This window comes from Arthroderma uncinatum (genome assembly GCF_011692745.1).
Source record: "Arthroderma uncinatum strain CBS 119779 chromosome Unknown scaffold4, whole genome shotgun sequence".
In the NCBI taxonomy this organism is placed as follows: domain Eukaryota; kingdom Fungi; phylum Ascomycota; class Eurotiomycetes; order Onygenales; family Arthrodermataceae; genus Arthroderma; species Arthroderma uncinatum.
The window spans coordinates 967,405-991,860 of record NW_022983866.1 but is presented as its reverse complement, the minus strand read 5'-3'; the positions used below and the strand labels follow the sequence as shown (position 1 = coordinate 991,860).

The window sequence follows — 24,456 nt, the reverse complement described above, 5'->3', positions numbered from 1 at the left end:
AAAAGATTATTTTTATATTTAGATTTAAATTAATAAAAAAAAACTAAATTTAATAAAAGATATTTATTTTAATTTATTATTTTTTAATTTTTTATAATTTATATTATTAATTAAAGAAATAAAAATAAAGTTTTAAATATATAAAATTTTACTTTATTATTTAATAATTAATTTATTTTATATTTTATATTTTTAAATATTAAAATTAATTTAATAATAGAAAAATAATATATTTAATTATATATAATATTATTTTAAAAATTAACTATTAAATAATAAAGAGGCTAAAGAAAAGATCTTTTTATTCTTTAGTAATTATAATTTATCTCTAAATTTTCTAAAATTATATCTTAAATATATTTATCTATAGTTAGTTTTTATATAGAAAATAGTATAGATAGATTATAGATAATTAATAGAGATATTTAGTTTGATAAAAGGAACTATGTATATGCGCAGTTATTCCTTATAATCGTTGTATAGCCCGTATCACTCGCAGGCCATAGGCTGGCCACAAGACAAGAGGTATTATAAGAGTTATTGTTGCGCCATAGGGTCGATCTTTACATTGTCACTCACCGAACAAAGAAATAGAATATAGAATAGAAGATCAACCATGTAGCTATGCGTCCCGTGGTCCCGCTTTATTTTGTTCGAGGTCTATTGCACCGAAAAGGCAGCCGGGGCCCCAAAGGAAGCGAGATAGGAGTTAGTTGAGTTGACAAGATTGCCAACGAACCGTCGCTAAGTAAAGGCCCCCAAGACATATAACTATATTTGTTACCTTGGTTATCATTTCGCGTGGGACACGCCCCCCGAAATTTTTCCTACTGTAACATATGCATCGACTTTGCCAAAGGCTTTCGGGCGTCAGTCGGATAATACGTAACCTAGCGCGAACAGAACCGGATTCGGAGGAGCGCCGGTTCCTTGCCGCCTCAATAAGCCTCCGTGTTAAACAGGTGCTTGGGACCCCCGACGCACTAGGCGATGATTTCTAGGTACCTCAACCTGGGATCGGATCCAGGCCTTCTATAGTGCTGACGGAGGATGATGCATATTCCCGGGCGTGTTCCTCCAGCCTCGACGTACCTGACGATGGGCTTCGTTCAACGCGAGTCGAACGCGTGTTGGGAGGTTCAAGAGGTTAGACAGATGTTAAATATGATGATAATTAATTAATAGCTAATCGATGTAATGTTGGATTATATACTAAATACACTCAGGTCGGTCTGCTAGGACATCCTCAAGCACGCTTGATACCCCTCCCCTTAGGCACCTTGAACGCCCAGTAAAGCCCCAGCCCCGCCACGATGTTCACCAGGATATAGACCCATATGAGACCAAAGTCCCGCCATCTTGTACCATACGAAATCTGGAACTGGTCAAGGAACTCGTTCGTGGTGGCAAGCGGGCAGTACTCGCACAGCCCTCCCGCTGTCGGGTTTAGCACCAAGCCCCCGGCCGCCTCGGTATAAGGAGCCAGGAACTCCTCGCAGGTAAGATTCCCCGTCGGAGCCATGCGGAGGATCTCGCGATTGGCACAGGTAACGTCCGAGTTGGCAACGGCGCTAGACATGATTCCCCCAACAAGGTACGTTGCGGGCGAAACACGATACATGAACGACCAGAATTGCGGGAGATCGGCGATGGGCACCCCGACCCTGTTTAGCAGGTTAGTGTGATTTTGCCTAAAACATAGTTTTTACCCTTCGGATCTGGGCCTGAGACTCACCCGCAAAACAAGATACATAGCATCCAGAAAAGACTGGTTATTACGCCTGCGGTTTCGGGAAGGTCGTTCCAGAAGATGGCAAAATGGGCGAACGTGCTCGTGAACAGCAGGTAAACCCATAGGAAGAGGAAGATGAGGAACCCGCGGACAGCTTGGTCGTCGGACGTCGTGTTTCGGACAAAGCCCACGGGGTAATACCAGCAAAAGTACATGATGACGGCCATCAGGGTGTGCCATGCGAGCTCAACGAGGATGTTGGAAAGTAGGTATGCTTTGAGTGAGAAAGGAGTCAGCGGAGTCGCGGGCAGGGAAAAAGCGGACAAGAGAGATATAGTCCCCTACTTGTCCATCTGTAAATCTTCGACGGCCGTTCTCGCGCCTCGTACAGCGCTCGCTGAGGCAGGAACATGGGCATTATTTGCTCATTGATGTTGATAAACAGTACAAGCAGCATGAAGATAGCCCACAGCTGGTTCTGCAGTCCCTGGATGGAATTGTTGGCATCAAAGCTAAAGCCGAGGTAGAGAGACTAGAAAATAAAAATAAAAATATTTTGATCAGCGCGAGTCGAGAACGCGATATGAGGGATGTTCACGCACGGAAAGGGCAATCAGTATGGCCTTGGACCAGATGTAAGTCGGTGATCGCCAGAGATGCTTCCAGGTGCGCTGCAGAACTTGGCCGAACTGTGTCCAGAACGAGGCCACAAATTCCTGATGCCGATCAGCGGCTTCGTCACCGCTGGATTCTGTGGTCGGAAGAGCTCTAAGACGACCGAGCTCCGTCTTGATTGTCTGATATTCGGGAGAATCCAGCCATATCTGGTGCCAGTCCGGTCCTTTCGAGCCATCAGCGGGCGGCTCGATCACCTGCAACATCCATTCGGCGGGGTTGGCGCCCGCTGGGCATTCGGGGGCATTGTTGCTTTCAAAGTAGTTGATCAGAGTCGAAGCACCGCTGCCCAAATCTACAAGAATGTCCAGTTAGTGCAACCCTTTTTGTTAGAAAAGTATGAGCAGGTAACTGCTCACCACCAAAGTAGACTGTCTTGCCTCCTGGGGCGATAAGGAGAATTCGATCAAACTGGTCAAAGAGAATAGCAGAGGGTTGATGAATGGTGCAGAGAACCGCCTGGCCGCTATTAGTCAATTTTTTAATCAGTTCAGAAATGGCCCAGGACGTCTGCGAATCTAATCCCGAAGTAGGTTCGTCAAAGAAGATCAATAGCTGTGGTCGAGCGGCCAGCTCCACGCCTATTGTAAGACGTTTCCGTTGCTCAACATTGAGCCCCTCTCCAGGAACACCAATGACAGCGTCCGCGAATTCTCGCATTTCCAGGATATCTATAACATGCTCAACGTAGTCAAGCTTTTCGGATTTGGGTATCTCCGCTGCTTGTCGAAGGACGGCACTGAACTGAAGCGCTTCGCGAACCGTCATGGTGCTAAGATGGAGGTCTTGCTGCTGGACATAGCCAACCTTGTGCTGGAAGGAGGGAGCTGTTGGGTTTCCATTAACCATTGTATCGCCAGTTACAACACCAGTGGTGACGCGAGTTGCCAGAACATCCAGAAGGGTTGTTTTGCCTGCGCCAGAAACGCCCTGTAATTAAGTCACATTAGTGCGTGCTTGCTTTAAGAGTCGGGACTGAGCTTGTAATTAGTTACCATGAGAATGGTTGATACGCCGGGTTTGACCCAGCCGTCGACATGGTCTAAAAGACGACGATTTCCGCCCTTGATTTTGATGTCGTAGCAGAGATCCTCCCAGTGAAAGACATCCTTTCCCACTACGATGTCGTTAGACCGGCTTGGAGACTCTGCCTTCTCTGCTACTACTTGGCGGCTTTGCATTTGATTCTCGGCATCGTCCTGGGGCAGTGCCTTTTCTGGTTTAGAAGACCCTTTTTTACGGCGGAATACTAGAATCTCGCCACGTGTACTGGGTGGCTTCGCGAGCTCAGCAGCAAGCACGTAGGCAAGGAAAAATACTACCAAAAATGCGCAGAGAATACCGATGTTCCTGTGTCATATATCTCAATTAGCTCATAGGCCCTCTCACTGGCAGCGATGGATACTGACCTCCATTTGTGCACATTCCAGTAGTCAAACGACCTGTTGATATAGTTGTCTCCATTGACAAAGGCTAAGCCAGCCTCCGAGCCGACAACAGAGCAGATCTGCGATACAGACGCAAGGTTTTCGTACCCTTGGCCGCTGGGTACCATGCTAACGCAGGGGAAATCCCGATTATGGAATTCGTTTGCCATTAAAGCCTCAAAGCCATATGCCAGGGGATTAATGTAGGTCATCCAACGCGACCATCCAGGAATATATTCTAGCGGCGTGGTGAAGCCGGTGTATATCATGAGTCCAAGACTCAAAACGGCGCTGGGGATCATAGCCTGATCAGGGGTCCGGGTTATGCAGGCCAATGTGCGAAAGATGGCTGATTGGACGAGAGTGGTGAGAAGGGTGGTGAGACAAAAAAAGAAGAAAGCACCGGCCTCTCGCCTCAGATTGGCCATAAAGTAGATAAGAATGTTAAACACAAACATGTTGACAATCTTGTAGGGCAGGTCGGTCAAGTAACTCGCAATTGCCTGTGCGGACTGGTGGTAGAAAGCATAGCGATTCTGCTTCTCGACAACAGGGCGTTCAGCATAGATTGTTAGGACCTAGTTTCCAGTTGAGTCAACGCATGGTTATTGGCGCGTCGAGATTCTAAGGAAACAAAAATGGGGGGAGAAAGGCTCACCTCGAGCTGGCTCGCAAAAGCATTGAAAAGAAGCGAGAAGAAGATGAGTCCTCCACGATAGTAGAAGCTGGATGTATCTGAATTGAGGTCATAAAACATGCTTCCCAAGATGAGCGCCATCACGACGTTAAACAGCAGGGAAGCGATGGTGAACCCAGGGTCGGCCAGCAATCTCCGGTAAGCGCGCCAAAGAGTGAGGGAGATCTGCTGAGTGTATGATATCGTATAAGCAGACTTGGAGCGCTGTTGCTTAGCCTGCTCAGCTTGCCTGGATCGGGAGTATTCAGCCGTTCTCTCTTCCGGGTGATGTTTTTGCTCGTATGATGCAAGTTCAAGAAGTAAATTCTTCCGCTGCTCACTTGATCGCCATCGTTCTGCAAACTCATGCGGCGAGCGAGGTACTGAGTCTTCGAAACCAGGTCTCACCCTCCGCTCTTTTGGGCTGGTCATAGACGTCAGGAAATCGGGGATAGTCTGCCTAGGGGGTGCTTTAAAAAGACGTCAGGAAACCCGAAACATGTTTTCAGTGACCTCGCTGAACCTCAAAATTCTCACAGTAAAAGCCCAGATTCTCAAAGTAATCCTTTGCGTCGGACGTTCGACCGAAGAATATCTGTCTTCCCTCATAGATCAGAGTTACTCGATCAAAGAGCTAGACGTAAGAATAAGGGTTAGCCAACGAGCGTTATCCGTCTTCCACGGTTCCACTATTACAAAACTTACATCATAGGCTGTCTGGGGTGCTTGGTACAAGGTGACCACGGATGTTACATCCAGAAGATCTGCCTGGAGGCGCAGGTTTCTGCAGAAATTGATAGCGTTGGCGCTGTCAAGCCCGCGCGTCGAGTTATCCCAACACTGGAACTTGGCTCCGGTCAGAGACGCCTCCGCAACGCTGACTCGCTTACGCTCTCCGCCGCTGACACCACGCACAAAGTCATCTCCAACACGCGTGTTGACGGTATGGTTCAGTCCGAAGACGGCCATCATGACATCACGGCGTACCGTGTCGAGCTGCTGGCGGGTGAAGCCCCCCGGGACATAGCGCATAGAGCGGGCACGAGAGGCGAACGTCAGCGTCTCTCCAACAGTCAGATGCGCCAAATGAGTGTCGAGCTCGGCATTGTACAGAACATCGCCGCGAAGTGAGGAGCGGATGCTGGCAAGGCCCAATCCTGAATAGTGTACGTTTAGCAGAAACTCCGCCAGGACGTTGAACAGCACATCAAGAACGAACCTCGGAAGTTGATGTACGATTCTGGCGTCACGTTCAGATCCGCCGTTTCCCCTGAGAGCGACTTGAGAAGCGTAGAGCAGCCAGAGCCTGGGGGCCCCAGGACGAGCAGCATCTCTCCCTTTTCCACAACACCTTCAAAGTCGCGCAGAATGTCCACACGTCTGCCATATCGATTTCCGCAAAGCCACCTAGCGAGGTAGGCTGGGGCTTCAAGCAGCACACTTCCTGTGGTCTTTTGGAACGCTGCGGCCGTGCCATATGCAAACACGCTCAATTCCCTGAAGGCAACGCCGAGGGAGCGCGAAGGTGCAGACCCAGGGTCCAATTCGGTCAATCTGATGAATTCTTTTACCCAGACGTGGGGGTCAAATGCCGGAGACGAGGGATCAAGCTTGCTGCCAGGCGCGGGATTGAGGACTTGTGGCTGCCCCTGTCTAGAAGCGGACGATATGGACAATCGCCCCGCGACTTTTGTAACTCCATCGTATAGCTCGTCAACTTGGCCGTTTGTGGAAGCATTTTCGGCGGTGCGTGCTGTCTGCGAAGATGCTCCATTGACTGTAGAGTCGTCGGTACGCGGGTCCGGTTCCATAACCGGTGGCTAAATAATGGTAGAATGCTAATGACCCCCTTCTATACAGACTGGTGGCCCTCCGTTTGAATTTTATCGTGTCTGTTACCAAAGTAGGCGGGTAGACCTTTCTTTCGGTGCTCGGGGCTTGGCTCCGATCGGATGAATCGATCCCGCCGTATAGGCTTCCGCGGAGAGATTGACCTGATGTCGGTTGGTTTAGCCAAGCGTGCGAGGCGAGGTTTAACCAAACCCCTGGGTCCTGATTTACGTAGGGGACGCGCAATAATGCATATACTCATGATTGTTGGACCAGGGATGGAGATGAAGGTTTGACGCTGTAAGGAATAGCACCGCCAGGCATTCAAACGCAGGAGTGGAACTTGGAGCTCGTGTAATCGTTGACCAATGTTGATCCAGGGATGTTGACGAAGTGGCGACACCGTAAGGAATTGCACCAACAGGCATTCGCATCCTCCATACTCCGGGCTCCGTACAGGGGTGGGACTTGGAGCGTTTCCGTGGATATAAGTAGAGAAGACGTCGAGCTGCGGGGTCGCGCTATGCCCACCGCGGCCCGGCCCCGTTGTGATCCGGGAGTGAGGCTCAGCTGACTAACTAAGCCGTGGCTAGTTGACTACATTCAAACTTAACTGACTCCGTAAGTACTCCGTACCAACATATTAGGGTGCTCGACACGGTATCCAGTGGGATGAGGGGCCTTTCAACGTTGTGTTAATGCAGCAGGGCCCATGAGACGTCCCACCTGCCATGGAAGTGAACCTCGAGGCCCAGACTAGCCACTTGGGGCGTTCTCCTTGGGGAGGAAGGGCAACCAAACAAAAATGCATGAGAACTAAATTGTTAGATGCTTGATGGTTTCAATTAAAGCAGAAATATTGATATACTAATTCTGGTTTGCATACATAAAACTACCTGGTTTCCTTCCGCAATATCCGTAGCCAGTTGTGGATATTTGTCTGCTCAGCCCCTCGTAGTTATTACTCAGTTGCGCGCCTAGCCAGAGCTGTTCAAACTCTCCTTACTCATGAGACTGTAGGCGTAGCGCGCAGCAGCTGGTAATTTAAGTCCACCACCACCTTTCTGAATCTCAAGCATCTCCTCGGCCCATTCGCAGACACACTGGGCCAGTCCCTCGACTTGAGAGTCCGAGTTCTGCGCATGAAATATGATGCGAATTCTGTCAGATCCCTTTGGCACAACAGGGAAGCTGATGGGATACACGGAGTACCCTGCCAGCTGGAGATGAATAGCAAGATAGAAATTGTGCTTTGGACGGGTCCAGATGGGACATATCTGAGTCACGAATGGCAGGGCGTCCCAGTCATCTTCCTCGTAGAGAGGAATACGTAGAATACCGGCATCGTTCGCGCGATCCCAAACAGCGTGAGAGGTAATATTTGCCATGAAAAGCTTCACTACATGCTGAACTCGGCTTTGTGCCTGTGGAGAATGGACATGTATCAGAAAGGCTCCCTTGATAAATTGGCAGTTAAAACAGAGGGGGATGGACTCACCTCCTTAGTCACTCCAGTTCTTAGCATCTCGTAGCCCACTCGTGTTGCAGCACACAGTAGGAACGATGGCGCTATAGAGAACATTATAGGCCGTGCGCGGTTAATTAGAATGTTGCGGATGGTATTGTTGCACAGAATAACCCCTATATATAAAATCAAATTAGCGTGGATGCAGCGTTTGAAAGTAGCAGAGCAGGCCTTACCACCAGTACCACAGAGCGTCTTTCCAAGAGTGTGATTGCGGACCGCAACTTCATCCTCGAGCCCCAGCTCACTGACCAGGCCTGAGCCATTTGGACCAATATGGCCGCTGCTGTGGGCTTCGTCCATGACGAACTGAGCGTTGCCATCGGGGAAAACCTCCTTGGAGGCTTCGATCAACTCCCGCAGTGGGCAAACATCCCCGTCCATGCTGTAGAAAGATTCAACCGCAACAATGACAGATCGAGTGCCATTGCGGATCTGGGGCTGCGAATTCTTCACAGCCGTCAGAGTTTCCACAAATGAGTCAACATTGTTGTGGCGGAATGATTGCTGGCAAAGAGCTACACTATGCTTGAACCCGTCGAGGGCACTGGCATGGATGAGCTCATCGTACACGATGGCGTCCCCTGGAAGTGGGATAGCAGAAAAGATGGCATCGTTCGCAATGGCCGACGAGGTCACGATGAGGGCTGTCTCGGCACCATGCAGCTCTGCTACCTCGTTCTCCACGGTTTCGAGGTACTTCGAGTTTCCGTTGAGTAGCCGCGTGCCGTGAGCACCCAGTTGGAAGGAAGGGTTGCGATCCAGCTCCTCCAGAAAAGCTGCTCTTAGGGCCCCGGATTCTCCAATTCCGAGAACATCGCAGGAAGAAAAGTCGATGGGGGTGTCCTGGTTATGAAGCATTGCGCAGCTATGCTGGGCCCTGTTGACATCGAGCTCCTCCTCGAGGTTCCGATAGAAGATGGAAGAGCCTTTTGTCCTTTGCCCACGGGGCTGTTGCGCCTTGGCCCATTCTGCAACAAACGAAGAAGATATCGAGAGTACAGACATTTTGGCAGTCAAAGTGTTCGCCGAGTAAAGAAACGAGTCAATAGATAGGGGTGAAAGTAGCAAGGCCTATGTTTGCAGTAACAGAATATTGACAACACCATCTGCAGCTGAGCTCGCTAGGAAATTTGCTCTGAAATACACGAGTGCCTCTGGGGGTTTTGCATCATAGCTGAAAAGCGGCTGCTATGTTGCTATGTCACTAACTTACTCCTAGTCAGCTTTTCCCATGGCTGCCATGTACGTAAAGTTGACCTTTTATGCTCAGGGGCTCAAACTCGTCTCAGGGGTCTACGAGCACTAGTATGGAAGCAGAAGCCCGCTGAACGGATATAGGACAACCAAAAGTATATGATATATTAGGTAAACGATATATCCAGAGCATTCTTTATATTAATATCTCACTCTAGACCTCTTAGGATGCAAGAAGGATTAATTTTACCCTATAGTGGCATCCACTAAGGAGGCTGTTATACTCTGGTCCAGCAGTAATATGACTCACAGCTACAAGATAACGACAACGTGGTAAAAATGAATGGAATAGCTTGAGCTCCAGCATAGCCTTCCCAGACACGTACAATATTGATCCTCTATGTTGATATCCATGCTCCAACAATATTAATATCCATGCTCCAATAACATTGATATCCATGCTCCAACAATATTAATATCCATGCTCCAACAATATTGATATCCATGCTCCAACGATGTTGATATCCATGCTCCAACGATGTTGATATTCATGCTCCAACAATATGATAGCCTTGGCTCAACAATAATGACATATTATCATTATAGTGAGATATAACGCTATGAGAAATATAGCACCGTATGGGATTCATATACGTACAGAAGGGACTTGGAGCTTCTATATAAAGATAGAAGATGAATGTGTTTGAGGAGCTTTCCAGACAAAACACAGTCACGAAAGTTATCACTCACTTTGCTCACTTTGCCATTAGAATTCATGATGGGTTCTATCCAGTCTGACCTACCTACAAAAGTCAATGGAGCTCCGAATGGTCTGCCAGGGCCAGACCTTCGCTCCAATGGGACTTCCCAGTCCAGTGAGGTACCTCTAACATCAAACGGCTGTTCAGACCTTGAGGGGAATGGATCTGCAAACGATTTCCCCATCGCGATATGTGGTATGTCTGTTCGCCTCCCTGGCGGATTAGCAAGCCCACAGGAGTTCTGGGACTTCCTTGTGGCCAAAGGGGACGCAAGAGGCCGCGTCCCAAAGTCCCGTTACAACATCTCTGCGTACCACTCCACCTCTGGACGTCCGGGAACCATTGCAACTGAATATGGGTATTTCCTTGATGAAAGTGTCAACTTCGGTAGCTTGGACGCTTCTCGCTTCTCCCTCAGTCGTGCTGAGCTTGAGTTCGCCGACCCCCAACAGCGTCTCATGCTAGAAGTCGTCCGAGAAGCCCTCGATGACGCCGGTGAAATAGGTTTCAGGGTAGGTGAGCCCCTTCAATTAGCCGTGAACTGGCTCGCTGACATTGGCGGATACAGGGCAGCGTGACAGGATGCTATATGGGAAGCTATGGCGAGGACTGGCTTGAAATGCAAAACAGAGACCACCAACAGACTGGAGTCAATCGCGTCGATGGCTACAGTGACTTCATGCTTTCTAGCCGCATATCGTACGAGATGGATCTTAAGGGACCAACGTACGTACCTGCCTATTCTTTGCTTTATTTAGATTCAGGAAACTGACGTCCGCTAGTATGACCGTTCGCACTGCTTGCTCTGCGGCACTCATTTGCTTGCACGAGGCCGTTTCCGCCATCCAACGGGGCGACTGTCAGGCGGCGGTTGTAGGGGGTGCGAACTTAATAATGGCCCCTGGGATGACAGCATTCATGACCGAAAAGGGTGTTTTATCTGCGGACGGTTCCTGCAAGACTTTTTCTGCAGATGCCAATGGCTACGCCAGAGGTGAAGCTGTTACCGCTGTATACATCAAGCCACTTGTGGTTGCTCTTCGAGACGGAAACCCTGTCCGCGCGGTCATCAGATCCACTGCCTCGAACGGTGATGGTAGAACACAAGGCATTGCGCAGCCAAGCACAGAAAGTCAAGAAGTTCTGATTAGAAAAGCCTATGAGAAAGCCGGAATTACCGTAAGTTTGCCCCAACTCAGATCTTGAAAGGTTCGATGGACGAGCATCGAGGCTGACCATTTGCTCTATAGGACTTTTCCAAGACTGCTTTCGTGGAATGCCATGGCACTGGGACATCAGTCGGTGACCCAATTGAAGCAAATGCTGTTGCGCGCGTATTTGGAGACTCTGGTGTTTATATTGGATCGGTCAAGCCAAACCTTGGACATTCCGAAGGTGCTTCGGGACTCACGGCCCTCATTAAGGCTGTTCTGACCCTAGAAAACCAAAAGATTCCACCAAATATCAAATTCTCGAGCCCAAACCCAAAGATCCCGTTTAAAGAAAGGAAGCTTGTTGTTCCACTGGAGCCGACTCCATGGCCCGAGGCTTGCTACGAACGAGTCAGCGTCAACTCCTTTGGCATCGGAGGATCAAACGCGCATGTCATTCTTGATTCGGCACGCAGCTTCAACATTCACGAAAGGAGCTCTAAGACGAACGATCAATACGAGCCCAACAAGTCACACTTGCTCCTATTATCTGCTAATTCCGCAGCCTCGTTGGCGGTTATGACCAATAATTTCCGGGACTGGGTTGGCCAGAACCCCGAGAGCCTTGAAGATCTTGCTTACACTCTCGCCCATCGAAGAGAACGCTTGTCACACCGATCTTATTTAGTCGCCAGCGCTGACGGGTCATTCGGGGCTGTTAGCCAGGGTCTTAAGGTACCCACCACGTCTCCGAACCTGGTCATGGTGTTTACAGGTCAGGGTGCGCAATGGCCACGAATGGGTCGCCAACTTCTACTTCGCTCCGACCTTTGTTTCCAGAGCAGTATTCGGGTCCTTGACGAATATCTCCGAGGTGCCCCTGACGCTCCGACCTGGACTTTGGAAGAAGAACTTCTTAAACCAGCAAGAACTTCTAGAGTCCAAACCGCAGAGCTATCGCAGCCACTTTGCACGGCTGTCCAGATAGCCTTGGTTGACCTTCTCGCCGTTGTTGGTGTGAAGCCTTCCGCAGTGGTCGGTCACAGCAGTGGTGAGATTGCGGCCGCTTATGCTTCTGGGGCTCTCACTGCGAAGGAAGCCATCATATCTGCATGGCAGAGAGGAATCGCCGCTAAGAAGCAGACAAGACCGGGTGCCATGGCTGCCATTGGACTGGGCTGGGATGAAGTGAGCAGCTTCTTGACGCCACCCAAGGTCGTGGTTGCATGTGAGAATTCACCGAGGAGCGTTACCTTGTCGGGAGATACTGAAGTAGTGCAATCTACTATCTCCCGTATCAAGGAAGCCCACCCCGACGTGACAGCAAAACTGCTAAAGGTCGAAAAAGCTTACCATTCATATCATATGCGAGAGGTTGGGGATGAATACGTCGAAGCCTTGCGCCATGATGTTCAGGGCAAGCCACCATCGGTGCCATTCTTTTCTTCTGTCTCTGGCACAGGAAGGCCTGAACAGGATTCTTTGGACGCAAAGTATTGGCAGAGAAACCTTGAGTCACCCGTCCTTTTCAAGACGGCAATTGCCGCCGTCCTCGACCAGATCGAGAATGTCACCTTTTTGGAGATTGGGCCACATCCAGCGCTCGCAGGGCCCGTAAGGCAAATCATGACACAAGCTTCGCGCTCGGCACCCTACGTAGGAGTCATGGAGCGTGGTGCGGACTGCGTTGGCTCCTTTTTGACGGCTCTTGGAAAGCTGTTTGAGCTAAACGTCTCGGTCAACTTCACAAAGCTCATTCCCAGGGGAACCTGTCTTCCCGACCTCCCGCGTTACCCATGGGACCACAAATCTAACTACTGGCGCGAATCCAGAATTTCTCAGGAATGGAGAGATCGCGAGTTTCCAGCGCATCCTCTTCTCGGCGTACGTCAGCTTGAGAGCACCACCCTCGAGCCAAGTTTCCGAAACATGCTGCTTATCGAAAACGCGAGCTGGCTTCGGGACCATAAAATTGAGGATAATGTTATTTTCCCCTGTGCCGGCTATGTTGCGATGGTCGGTGAAGGAATCCGACAGATTAGTGGATCGCAAGCCTCCTTTACATTGCGAAATATCGTGCTTAGCTCGGCCCTCGTGTTATCAGAGGATGCACCTACTGAGCTAGTCACTACCTTCCGTCCAGTCCGCCTCACAGATTCAATGGATAGCGGGTGGTGGGACTTCACGGTTGCTTCTCACAACGGAAACATCTGGATGAAGCACTGCACAGGACAGGTTGCATCTGAGAAGATAGAGCCCGTGCATAAGCCAGATGAAGGGCTGCTCCCTAGGAAGGTACAGCGGCGAAAGTACTACGATATTCTCTCTCGGGCAGGTATTGGTTACGGACCACACTTCCAGCGCCTTGAAGACATTCGAACCGGGACAGTTGACAATCGTGCGGTTGCTCACTTGACAAGCGACGTCTGTGGGGACGAAGAACATTACCACATTCATCCGACCGTCATTGACGCTTGCATTCAATCGGGCCCCCTCGCAGCTACTAGAGGCCGTGTTGAAGCAAAGCATTACCGACGAGTTCCAACTAAGATCGACAGGGTGACTGTGCATCGCTGCGCCTCGGTTGCTGATATCAAGGTCGCCGCATCGGCTGTCTTCATAAAGGGCAGTGGTGACGTTGTTAGCCGTGTACAATGCATATCAAATGGAGACATCGTGCTGGACATGGAGGGTGCGAAACTGTCGCCCTTGGAAGAGGCCGAGGAACTGGGAACGGACAAGCCCATGACATCGGCGCGTCTCACGTGGGGACCACACATCGACTTCCTGGACGCCACTCGTCTCATCAAGCCTGAAATCCCCAGGCGTCTTTATACCCCAACTCTTGACAAGCTTACCCGCCTGTGTCTGGTATATGCGGAACGTCGCATTGAGAGGGCCCAAACTACTCTCCCCCATATGGCCAAGTATATGGATTGGATCACACGCGAGGTCCGCCGCTATGGAGACCACTCATTAATTCTTCCACTGGATGACCGATCCATTAAAATGCAAATTTCCAGCTTGGTGCAAGACATGACTGGGACGCCAGTGGAAGACTGTGCTACTGCTATCCAGAAAGTAGTCAACAACATCGAAGGCCTGTTCTCTGGCCAGACAGATGCCCTCGAATTGTTGCTGGCCGACAATACTCTCACAAAGCTGTACATTGCCACGGACGCTATGGACCGATCCCAATTCATCCGCCATCTGGCCCACAGCAAGCCTAATCTTCGCATTCTCGAGATTGGCGCAGGCACAGGTGCATCCACATCCAGTATGTTGAAGCATCTAGTTTTGCCCACTGGACAGCTTCTGTACTCCAAGTACGCGTTCACCGACATTTCCTCCGCATTTTTCGTCTCCGCAAAGGATCACTTCAAGGACTATCGGAATATTGAGTACCGTGTTCTGGACATCAGCCAGGATCCTGCCGAGCAAGGATTTGAAGACGACAAATTTGACCTTATAATCGCCACCAATGTCCTTCACGCCACTAGAAGTCTGAATGAGACCCTGAGGAATGTGCACCACCTGCTTGGCCCTGGCGGCAGGCTGCTTCTCCATGAGCTTGACTCTGCCTCCAAATGGCCTAATTTCATTTTTGGTACTCTACCAGGTTGGTGGTATGGCGGACCAGACGGACGTCCAGATGAACCCTACATAACCCCAACTCGATGGGAGTCGGAGCTCAGAGATGCGGGTTTTAATGGGCTGGATGCGGTCGTGCTTGATGCCGAGGAAGGATATCAACTAAATGCAACCATGGTTGCAAGCCCGCAAGCTGAGAGAAAGCGAGTCAACATGACAATCTCCGTTTTGTGTGATGAGTTCGGTACCCATCTGATTCCCCTCTGCAGAGCTCTAGAGGCTCGAGGTTTCATAGTACAGCCGTATCGACTTGGCCAAGAACTGCCGGCAGGTCAAGATGTCATTTCTCTTCTTGATGGTGCACAGCCCTTCTTCAAAGATATTGATGAATCCCGTTTCACAGCCTTCCAGCGGATATTGGACAACCTTGGACAATCTGCGCTGTTCTGGGTGACAAAGCCATGTCAAATCCAGTGTCGTGAACCCGACTATGCCCAGGTAATTGGCACCGCTCGTACGATCCGTACCGAGATGCTGTTGGACTTTGCCACGTGCGAGGTGGACCACCTTGGCTCTTCCTTAGAGAAAGTGGTTGATGTATTTTCAAAATTTCAGACCAGAGTGGAGGATGAGACTTTCAAGCCCGAACACGAGTATGCCATTTGCGATGGCACCATTAACGTCGGCAGAATCTACCCCTTCTCTTTGCAGGACGAACTTTCGTCAGCAACCATTTCGGAGGAACGGATCGGCCTAGACATGGGCAAGCCAGGACGTCTTAACACACTGAAATGGGCCCCGCGAGAGCAAAAGGCACTCCATAACGATGACGTAGAGGTGCAAGTTCACGCAGCGGGCCTGAACTTTAAGGTAAAGAAACCTACATCGTCCCATTTTCATCGATGGCTAACATATATCGTATAGGACGTCTTGGGCTCTTTGGCGGTTGTCCCCTACCCCCAAGATGGCCTTGGTATCGAGTCTAGTGGCATTGTGTGTCGTGTTGGTCCCGAGGTCGTCAATCTTCGGATAGGCGACCGGGTCATGCTCTTAGGCAATGGCTCCTTCGGGTCACACGTTGTCACTCCAGAGAGGCTCTGCACCAAGATTCCCGCCAACCTCAGCTTTGAGGATGCTGCAACTATGCCAGGTGTATTTGCCACTGCAGTTTGCTCGCTGTTTCATATTGGCAAGCTGCAAAAGGGACAGGTACGCCACTCCTCTTGGATCAATCACTCACCTTGACCCGGTACTAACTACCTTTAGTCCGTGCTCATTCACAGTGCCTGTGGCGGTGTCGGTCTGGCTGCTATACAACTTGCTCGCATGGCTGGAGCTGAGATTTATGCAACCGTTGGGAGCGAAGAGAAGATTAACCATCTTGTCGAAACCTTTGGTCTTCCGAGAAACCGAATTTTCCACTCAAGAGACACTAGCTTTGTGGAAGGAATCATGCGGGAAACAAACGGTGAAGGCGTGGTTCTCGCTCTGAATTCTCTATCTGGGGAGCTCTTACATGCCACTTGGCGTTGTGTTGCCGAGTTTGGAACGCTGGTTGAGATCGGAAAGCGTGACTTCCTCGGCGCTGGCAAACTCGACATGGATGTTTTCCTCGGCAGCCGGACCTACGCCTGCTTCTATCTTGATGCACTCATGGCTAGAAGACAATCCAAAGTTAAGGAGCTTCTCCAGGAAGTTGTGTGGTACCTTCAGGGTGGTCACATCACACCCATCAGGCCGAAAAAAGCCTTCAATGCCTCGCAGGTCGAAGACGCATTCCGCTACATGCAACAGGGCCTGCACCTGGGAAAGATTGTTATCTCAATCAGAAACACTGATGGCGACCTGAAAATCGACACTGCCTCTGTCAAGGTAACAAAAGAGCTAAATCTAGACAGTGGCGCATCTTATCTTCTCGTCGGTGGCCTTGGTGGCCTTGGAAGAGCAGTGGCGAGGCACTTGGTCGAACGTAACGCACGCCGAGTGGTATTCCTCTCAAGAAGCGCTGGAAATGGCCCAGAAGACCCTGACACCATCAAAGAGCTTGAAAGCATGGGCTGTGAGATTCGTCTCGTCAAGGGAAGTGTTCTGCAGGAAGAGGATGTGGCCCGGGCTCTGGAGCAAGCTCCGAATCTGAAAGGAATCGTTCAATGCTCCATGGTTCTTCGTGACGAGAACTTTAGTCGTATGAGCATAGACGAGTGGAGAACTGCAGTGGCACCCAAGGTCCAAGGGACATGGAATCTCCACCATGCTACACTTGCTGCTGGGATCCAACTCGATTTCTTTATATTGTTCTCGTCCATGTCTGGAGTAACTGGACAGGCCGGTCAGTCAAACTACGCCGGAGCGAACACCTTCCTGGATTCCTTTGTCCAGTACAGAACAACCCTAGGTCTGGCGGCGTCCTCCCTAGATATTGGAGCCGTGCAGGACGTTGGCTACGTTTCGCAAGACGATGCCCTTCTGAAGAGGATGAAGCTTGCAAGTGCGCATGGAATCACCGAGTCTGAACTAATGGAAGCTGTCAGCGCAGCTGCTCTCTTCCCTGCGACTTCTCCTACTAGCTGCGACACCCTTGCCGAGCAGTTTGCTGACAAGAACACCATTGCACTAGGTTTATCGACAGCAATTCCCCTGAGCAGCTCTGAAAGTCGTGCGTTCTGGAGGAAGGACGTGAGAATGGCCGCCTACCATAACTCTTCCAAGGTCAGTGTGGGCACTTCCGGCTCGAACAGTGACAATCTCAAGTCTTTCCTTGCCCAAGCCAAAAAAGATACGAGTATTCTCAGTAGTGAGGAAGCGATAACATTCCTTGCTCAAGAAATAGGCAAGAAGCTGTTTGTCTTCCTTCTGAAGCTCCCGGAGGACCTGGATACGTCTGCGTCCCTTGCCCAATTAGGAATGGACTCCTTGGTTGGCGTCGAGATGCGCAGTTGGTGGAGACAGGCATTCGGGTTTGATATTAGCGTGCTTGAGTTGCTGGGTACTGGAAATCTGAATGGGTTGGGTAGGCATGCGGCGGAAGGAATCCTGAAGACACTGGGTGAAGAGCATGCGTAACGTGATTCACCACTAAATGCTCATCACCACTAAATGCACACCCAATCTCAACGCCCAATTCGTTTGAACAAGCTTGTAAATATTAAGATAGTTTAAACTATATTTAAAGATTAAACTAATATTTAAAAATAATCTATATTATATATAAATATATTTAATAATTATATATAATTTAAATAAGTATTTAAATAATTTTTTAAAAATATTAATAAAAAAAGGACCTTATAATATAAACTATAGAGATTTAAATAAATTAGAAATATAATATAATATATAATATAATTATAATAAATCTATTAAAAATTAAAAATTAATAATAATAAATAGAAAATAGCTATATTTAAATAAAATTTTAAATTAAAAATCTAATATAAAATTATTAAAATAAAATTATATAATAATTTTAAATATATAAAGGTGATTTTCTAACTATTTAATAAAGATAAAAATTTAATATAGTATAGTCTTTTTTATAAAGAACTAGATATAATTATTAATAAAAGAAAAAAGATAAAGAAATAAAAGATAATAAATAATTTATAAATAAAAAATGGTTTATTAAAGAATAGCTTTTAGAGTTTACTACTCTATATTTTAATTTCTTCTAATAGCTACTTTTTAGTAGTAATTTTTATTTCTTTTAAATAGTTTAGAAGCTATTTTCTTCCCTTTTTAATCTAAAAGATATATTTTAAATTTTAGTTTTTTATCTTTAGCTCCTTTTTAAATCTATCTTTAATCTTTTTATAGTAGAAATAAATAAATAGAAAGTAGTTAAAGTTTTCTTTCTAATTTCCTTTATAGATTTAATATACTATTTTAATTATTTTATATTATATTTATTAAATACTTTTTTATTTATTAATATAAATTAATTTTATTTTTATTATTTATAAAAATCTTTAGCCTTTATTAAATTAAAATACTAGTTAAAACTATATTTATAACTAAAAGATAGTTTTATTATAGTATTTTATCTTATTTTAGTATTAAGCTATCTTTTATAATAATTTATTTTTAATTTAAACTTACTTTAAAATCTTTATATTTTTTATTTTATAATAAATATAAATCTTTAATTATCTTTAAAATAATTAAAAAGTACTATTAGTTTTTAATTTAATTAGATTAATTTATTTTTAAAACTTCTATTAATTAAATAGAGTAATTTAAAATTTAATTCTTAATTAATAATTAAATTTTGGCTTAGTAATCACTATTTTAATACTTTAATGAAATATCTAAAAATTATCTGAATTATTAAAATGATTTTAAATTAAATAAATATTTAACTAATAGCAACTTGATTGAATTTGAGTTAGTTTAGTTTAATTATTAAACTTATATTTATTTTTAATCTAGTTTAAACTATATTTTAAGGATTAGATTAATATTAAAAAATAATCTATATTATATATAAATATTTAAATAATTCTTTAAAAATATAAATAAAAAAAAGACTTTATTTATAATATAAACTATAAAGATTTAAATAAATTAAAGATATAATATAATATATAGTATAATTATAATAAATCTATTAAAAATTAAAAATCTATAATAATAAATAAAAAATAATTATATTTAAATAAATATTAAAATTAGAAACTTAATATAAAACTATTAAAATAAAATTATATAATAGTTTTAAATAAATAATTAAAATAATAATATTATATTAATAATTAATTTTATAATCTATAAAATATATAATAAAGTAAAAATATTTTTTAAAAAGTAAATTAATATAAAGAATTAAATAAATATAATAATTATAATATAATATTTATAAAATTAAATATTATTAAAAAATAACTTTATAATATTAAAAAAAGTAAAAGATATAAAAATAAAAAGTTATATTTCTATTATAAGAAATCTAAATATATTATAAAGAACTATAAAAAGAAATAAAAAAATATTAAGAAATATTTTAATAGTATTACTATATTTAAAATTAGTAGCTATAAAAAGAAGTAAAGTAGTATTATAAACTAATAGCGCTTCTTAATTATCTAAAGATAATTAGAGGTTTATATCTACTATAAGATAGAAGGTATAAAGGTCTTAAGGAAAGCTTGAGTTAAAGGTAAATCATTATAGAAAACGGCTTAATACTAGAGTAAAATAGGATACTATAGTGAGGCTATCTTTTAGTTTTAAATATAGCTTTAGTTAGTGCCTTAATTAGATAAAGGCTAAAGGTCTTTATAAGTAGTAAAGATAATGTTAACCTATATTAATTAAACTGAGGACGGGTTGATTCGGGCCGGGTTTTTGGCCTATTTCACCTTAACCTGATGGGTATCTATATTATTCTATACCCACGAGTTTAGGTATTAAATAAGTTAGGTATTGATTAGGTATAAATTAATTATATTAATCTTCTTATTTAGTTCCTAATTTAGTTAGATTAACCTATTTTTAGAACTTCTACTAACTAAATAGAGTAATTTAAAGCTTAATTCTCTATTAATAATTAGATTTTAACTTAATAATTAATATTTTAATACCTAGTTAGGTATTTAAAGGATATCTAACTTATTAAAATAAGTTTTTTAAAAAGAATTACCTAACTAGTAGTAACTCAGTTAAGTTTGGTTTAGTTTCGTTTGGGTAAAAAATTTATATCTATCCCTAGTCTATCTATACTATATAAAGAAATAGTATAAAAATTAATAGTAATAGACTTTATAGTTAAACTACTAAAGTTAATAGAGCTATAAATAGGTATTTAATATAATTTAATACTTATAGTTATAAATAAATTAATAAAATATATCTATTTTATACTATTTATTAAAAAGACTATATTATTAGAGATAGTATATATTCTATTATAATATATCTTTATAGATAAAGAATTACTAGATAAAATTATATTAGATAGAGATATAAAATTTATATATAAATTTTAGATAATACTTATTAAAAGAATAGGGATTAAATAGAAGACTTTAATAGTATATACCTATAAATAGATAGATAAAATAAAAGAATAAACTAAATAGTAGAATAGTATTTAAAATATTATATTAATTATAAATAGGATAACTAGGTTTTATTACTACTAATAGTATAGCTTACTTATAATAAAGTAAAGAATACCTTAATAAATATAATATCTTTCTTTATAAACTATAAAAGAGAACTAAAAATAATAAAAATACTAAAAGAAGGTAAAATATACTTTAGAAGTAGAGGTTTTAATAGAATAAATATATAAACTTTATAAATATCTATAATTAGACTTTAAATTTTTAAACTATAGAATAAAGTATTATTATAATTAATAATATATAGAAGTACTAAACTTTAAAAAAAAGAAAAAAGTATTTCTACTTTAATAAAATATTAAAATATAGAGACTAAGTAATAAATTAAACTATAAGAAATTAAAACTATTTAAAATCCTAGAGAAAATTAAATAATTTAATTATAAACTCTAACTCTTAAAATATATATAATATATCTAATATTTTATATTTTATTAATTAAAAAGGTACCTTAGAATATTAAATTATATAAACTAGAAATATAATTAAAAAATTAAAAAAAAGAATATATAATTAAAAAAATCCTAGATAAAAAAGTAATTAGTAGATAAACTTACTATTTAGTTTAAATAGAAGGGATATAATTTTTTAAAAAATACTTATAAACTAATTAAATATTTAAAGTATTTATAGCGCCTAGTAAAGAACTTTTATTAATATATAAAGAATTAGTAGAAAGAAAACCTTTAAGAAGCTAATTAATAAAAAGATTACTAAAGGAAAAAATACTAAAAAATAAGTTAAAGAAATCTTATACCTTTTATTATAAATATATCTAATCTTTAGAAAGTAAGGATTATATAGCTAAAGCCTATTCCTACTTAATATTAAAAGCTTTTAAATTCTCTACTATCTTTATATTAGAATAAAGAAATTTACTAATATAAAAGTAAAGTAATTTTTATTATTTTTTAATTTAAAATAGCTAACTAAAAAGCTTTAATATATATATTTAAATTTCTTTTTCTTTATACTCTAAATAATTAATAGTCTAAATAAGTTTATTCTAGTCTAAATCTAATATTAACTCCTTAGTATTATAATATTTAATAGAATAAATATACTTACTATATTTCTTTAATTTTAAATTAGGATTAATTATATACTTTTTATCTAAATAGATATAATAAAAATAATAAATAGCTATAATTATATTAAATCTATTAATTTAATTAGTAAGATAGTTTTTATTAATAGTTAAACTATAAAGAGGTATAATTAGGATAGAGAACCTATAATTAAGAAAATAAAAAAGGGAACTTATAGATATTTATATATTTATTAAGATAACTTAATAAAAAAAAGGAGATAATATTATAAATTATCTATAGTATAGCCTTAGACTATATACTTATTAAATAAAGTAACTAAAATAGAAGAACTTAGTACTAATTAGCTTACTAGCTTAAATATCTATAAATAGTAAAATAGTAGAGAAAGTTACTATTATTCTTAGGCTAACTATAGACTTTTTATTAATAATAATATACTAGATATAACTAATAGTATTATATAGTAGTAAAATTACCTATAGGTAATAGTATATATAAAGCCTTAATAGGTAATTGAAGAAGACTATAAAGTATATCTACTAATATTAATATAGTAATATCTATTAATATAGTCTTATAATAATATTACCTTATTATTATTATTTAAAGAAATATTATTAGATATACTATTAAGTATATTATTATTACTAATTTACTTTAGTACCTTTTAGCTCTTTAAGACTTTATCTTTATATATAGAAATATTAGATAAATAAAACTTATTCTTATTTATCTTTTTATATTACTCTAAAGTATTAAAGTTATAATCTTTATAAGTTATTTAATATTAAGAGTAGGCCTTAGCCTAAGAAGCTATTATACTATCCTTATCTACTTATAGCTCTACCTCTTTATAGTAAAGATAGTAAAAAAGTATCTTAAGCTAATAATAGTTATTATAGTTAGAGTAGATAGAATCTAGACTATAGTAAGGGTAGAAGTTAATATAATAGACTTTTACTTTTAGCTAACGCTTCTACTACTACTCTATATAGTTATAATTTCTAAGGTAGTTAAGTAGTATAACTCCTTTATACTTATAGGATCTAGATTAATATTTATCTTATAATAAGGCTAATTTATATCTCTTCTACTTCTTAATAATGGTAAATATATTTAATATAGCTCTATTTAGTATATACTAGAGCTTAATTATCTACTAATCTATTTATATAAGACTATTATAAAAAAGAAGATAATAGACCTTTTATAAAGATTAGTCTTATTTATTAACTAGTAAGTTTAATAATTTAGTAATTATTTTAATTATCTTTAGGCCTCTTTGTGTGCCTTATATATTATTATATACTATTAAGGCTATTTAAGTATAGGAGGTAGATTATATCTTTTACTTTATGTAGTATTTAGCTATATACTTAAGTACCTAGGATAGGCTAGTTAAAGGAGAGACGTCTATATATTCTAATTTATAGTTACTAGAGTATTAAAGTACTATAGTAATTTATTATTATATACTAGTAAGAACTCCTATAATATATATTAACTATTCTTTCTTAGGGTTATAGCGGCTATAGTCTATAGTACCTTAGGGTAATTAAACTAGTATCTAAGCTACTAAGTACGCTTATCCTTTCTTATATAGTATACCTCTAAATATTTTATATATTAATTAAGATAGTTTAGTATAGAGGTTAATCTATTTATTATATTTTCCTATATCCATTTAGTCTCTATAAATATAAAATAGGGTATATTTATAGATATTATCCCTAGATAGACTTATTAGAGGGTAATACTAATTTATTTATTAAGCAGTGTTAAGTATAGATATTATACGTCTAGGGCCCTATGTGGATTTAGGTTATTTATAGTTAAGAATATTAACTAGTATTAGGTGAGCTCCTACCTTATTTTATAGAAAGATATATTTAAATATAGAGCCTCCTTATATTAAATAAATTTATAGATATATCTACTACCTCGAGACTACTACTTATATTAAAACTACTAATTTATAACTTTAAACTTTAGTTTTAAAACTTTGTTATAGAACTAGTTAAAATATAGTTCTAAATACTTTATAATAATATAAAGATTCTTCTATAGGTTACTATTAGTAATTCTAGATCTCTTTTAATTATTTATAGTAGCTCTCTATTTATTATAATATAGTATATAACGCTATAGGTCCTCCTACTAAATATTAACTACACTAAAGATAATAAAGAAGTAATTAACTTTAAGCTATCTAGTAATTATCTTAAGCTTATATCTTTTTATATTTTAGTATAACTATATTTCCTTTATTAGTTCTACCCACTATATTATATAATATAAAAGTAGTAAGTTATTATTATTAAAGATTTATTCCCTAATATTATCTATAGTAAGGTTAACTATATTAGGATTTTATTTTATATACTATACTATAGTGCGAAATATTTACTCTTAAAATAACTAGTTAAAGATAATATAGTAGAACTTAAAGTAGCAAGTAAAGCGGCTATCCTTATATTAAAATATATAGATAGCCTATTTATAAAGGGTTATACTCTTAGGTTAGCTAAGACTATAGTTAGCTATACTATTAGGAAAAAGGGAGAGGAAAATAAGAGAATAAAGCCACCGACCTTAGGTAAAATTCTAAATTAGTATAGATTATATAGAGGGTATATTAAGTACTAAAAGAGGGCTATCTTTATTAGATTATATACTTAGATATTAGGCTAGTAGGTCTTAGTATTCCCTTATATTACTAA

The 24,456-nt window shown here is 40.9% G+C and overlaps 3 protein-coding genes across 3 annotated transcripts; 1 reads left to right on the top strand and 2 right to left on the bottom strand.

Moving 5' to 3' along the window:
* Positions 1–1,246: 1,246 nt before the first annotated feature.
* GIQ15_05650 (uncharacterized protein) lies at positions 1,247–6,321 on the bottom strand (the record flags this gene model as incomplete). The annotated part of the gene is made up of 11 exons (XM_033553067.1): positions 1,247–1,664; positions 1,736–2,006; positions 2,078–2,264; positions 2,335–2,702; positions 2,767–3,337; positions 3,403–3,757; positions 3,817–4,412; positions 4,493–4,980; positions 5,048–5,144; positions 5,216–5,667; positions 5,730–6,321. 11 exons carry the CDS (start codon positions 6,319–6,321, stop codon positions 1,247–1,249), a joined length of 4,395 nt encoding a protein of 1,464 aa, XP_033404211.1.
* Positions 6,322–7,317: 996 nt separating this feature from the next.
* Positions 7,318–8,873, bottom strand: GIQ15_05649 (8-amino-7-oxononanoate synthase; the record flags this gene model as incomplete). Its single annotated transcript, XM_033553066.1, has 3 exons — positions 7,318–7,764; positions 7,839–7,981; positions 8,042–8,873. 3 exons carry the CDS (start codon positions 8,871–8,873, stop codon positions 7,318–7,320), a joined length of 1,422 nt encoding a protein of 473 aa, XP_033404210.1.
* Positions 8,874–9,840: 967 nt separating this feature from the next.
* On the top strand, positions 9,841–17,628 carry GIQ15_05648 (polyketide synthase; the record flags this gene model as incomplete). Its single annotated transcript, XM_033553065.1, has 6 exons — positions 9,841–10,335; positions 10,392–10,549; positions 10,606–11,002; positions 11,074–15,435; positions 15,490–15,774; positions 15,832–17,628. 6 exons carry the CDS (start codon positions 9,841–9,843, stop codon positions 17,626–17,628), a joined length of 7,494 nt encoding a protein of 2,497 aa, XP_033404209.1.
* Positions 17,629–24,456: the final 6,828 nt, after the last annotated feature.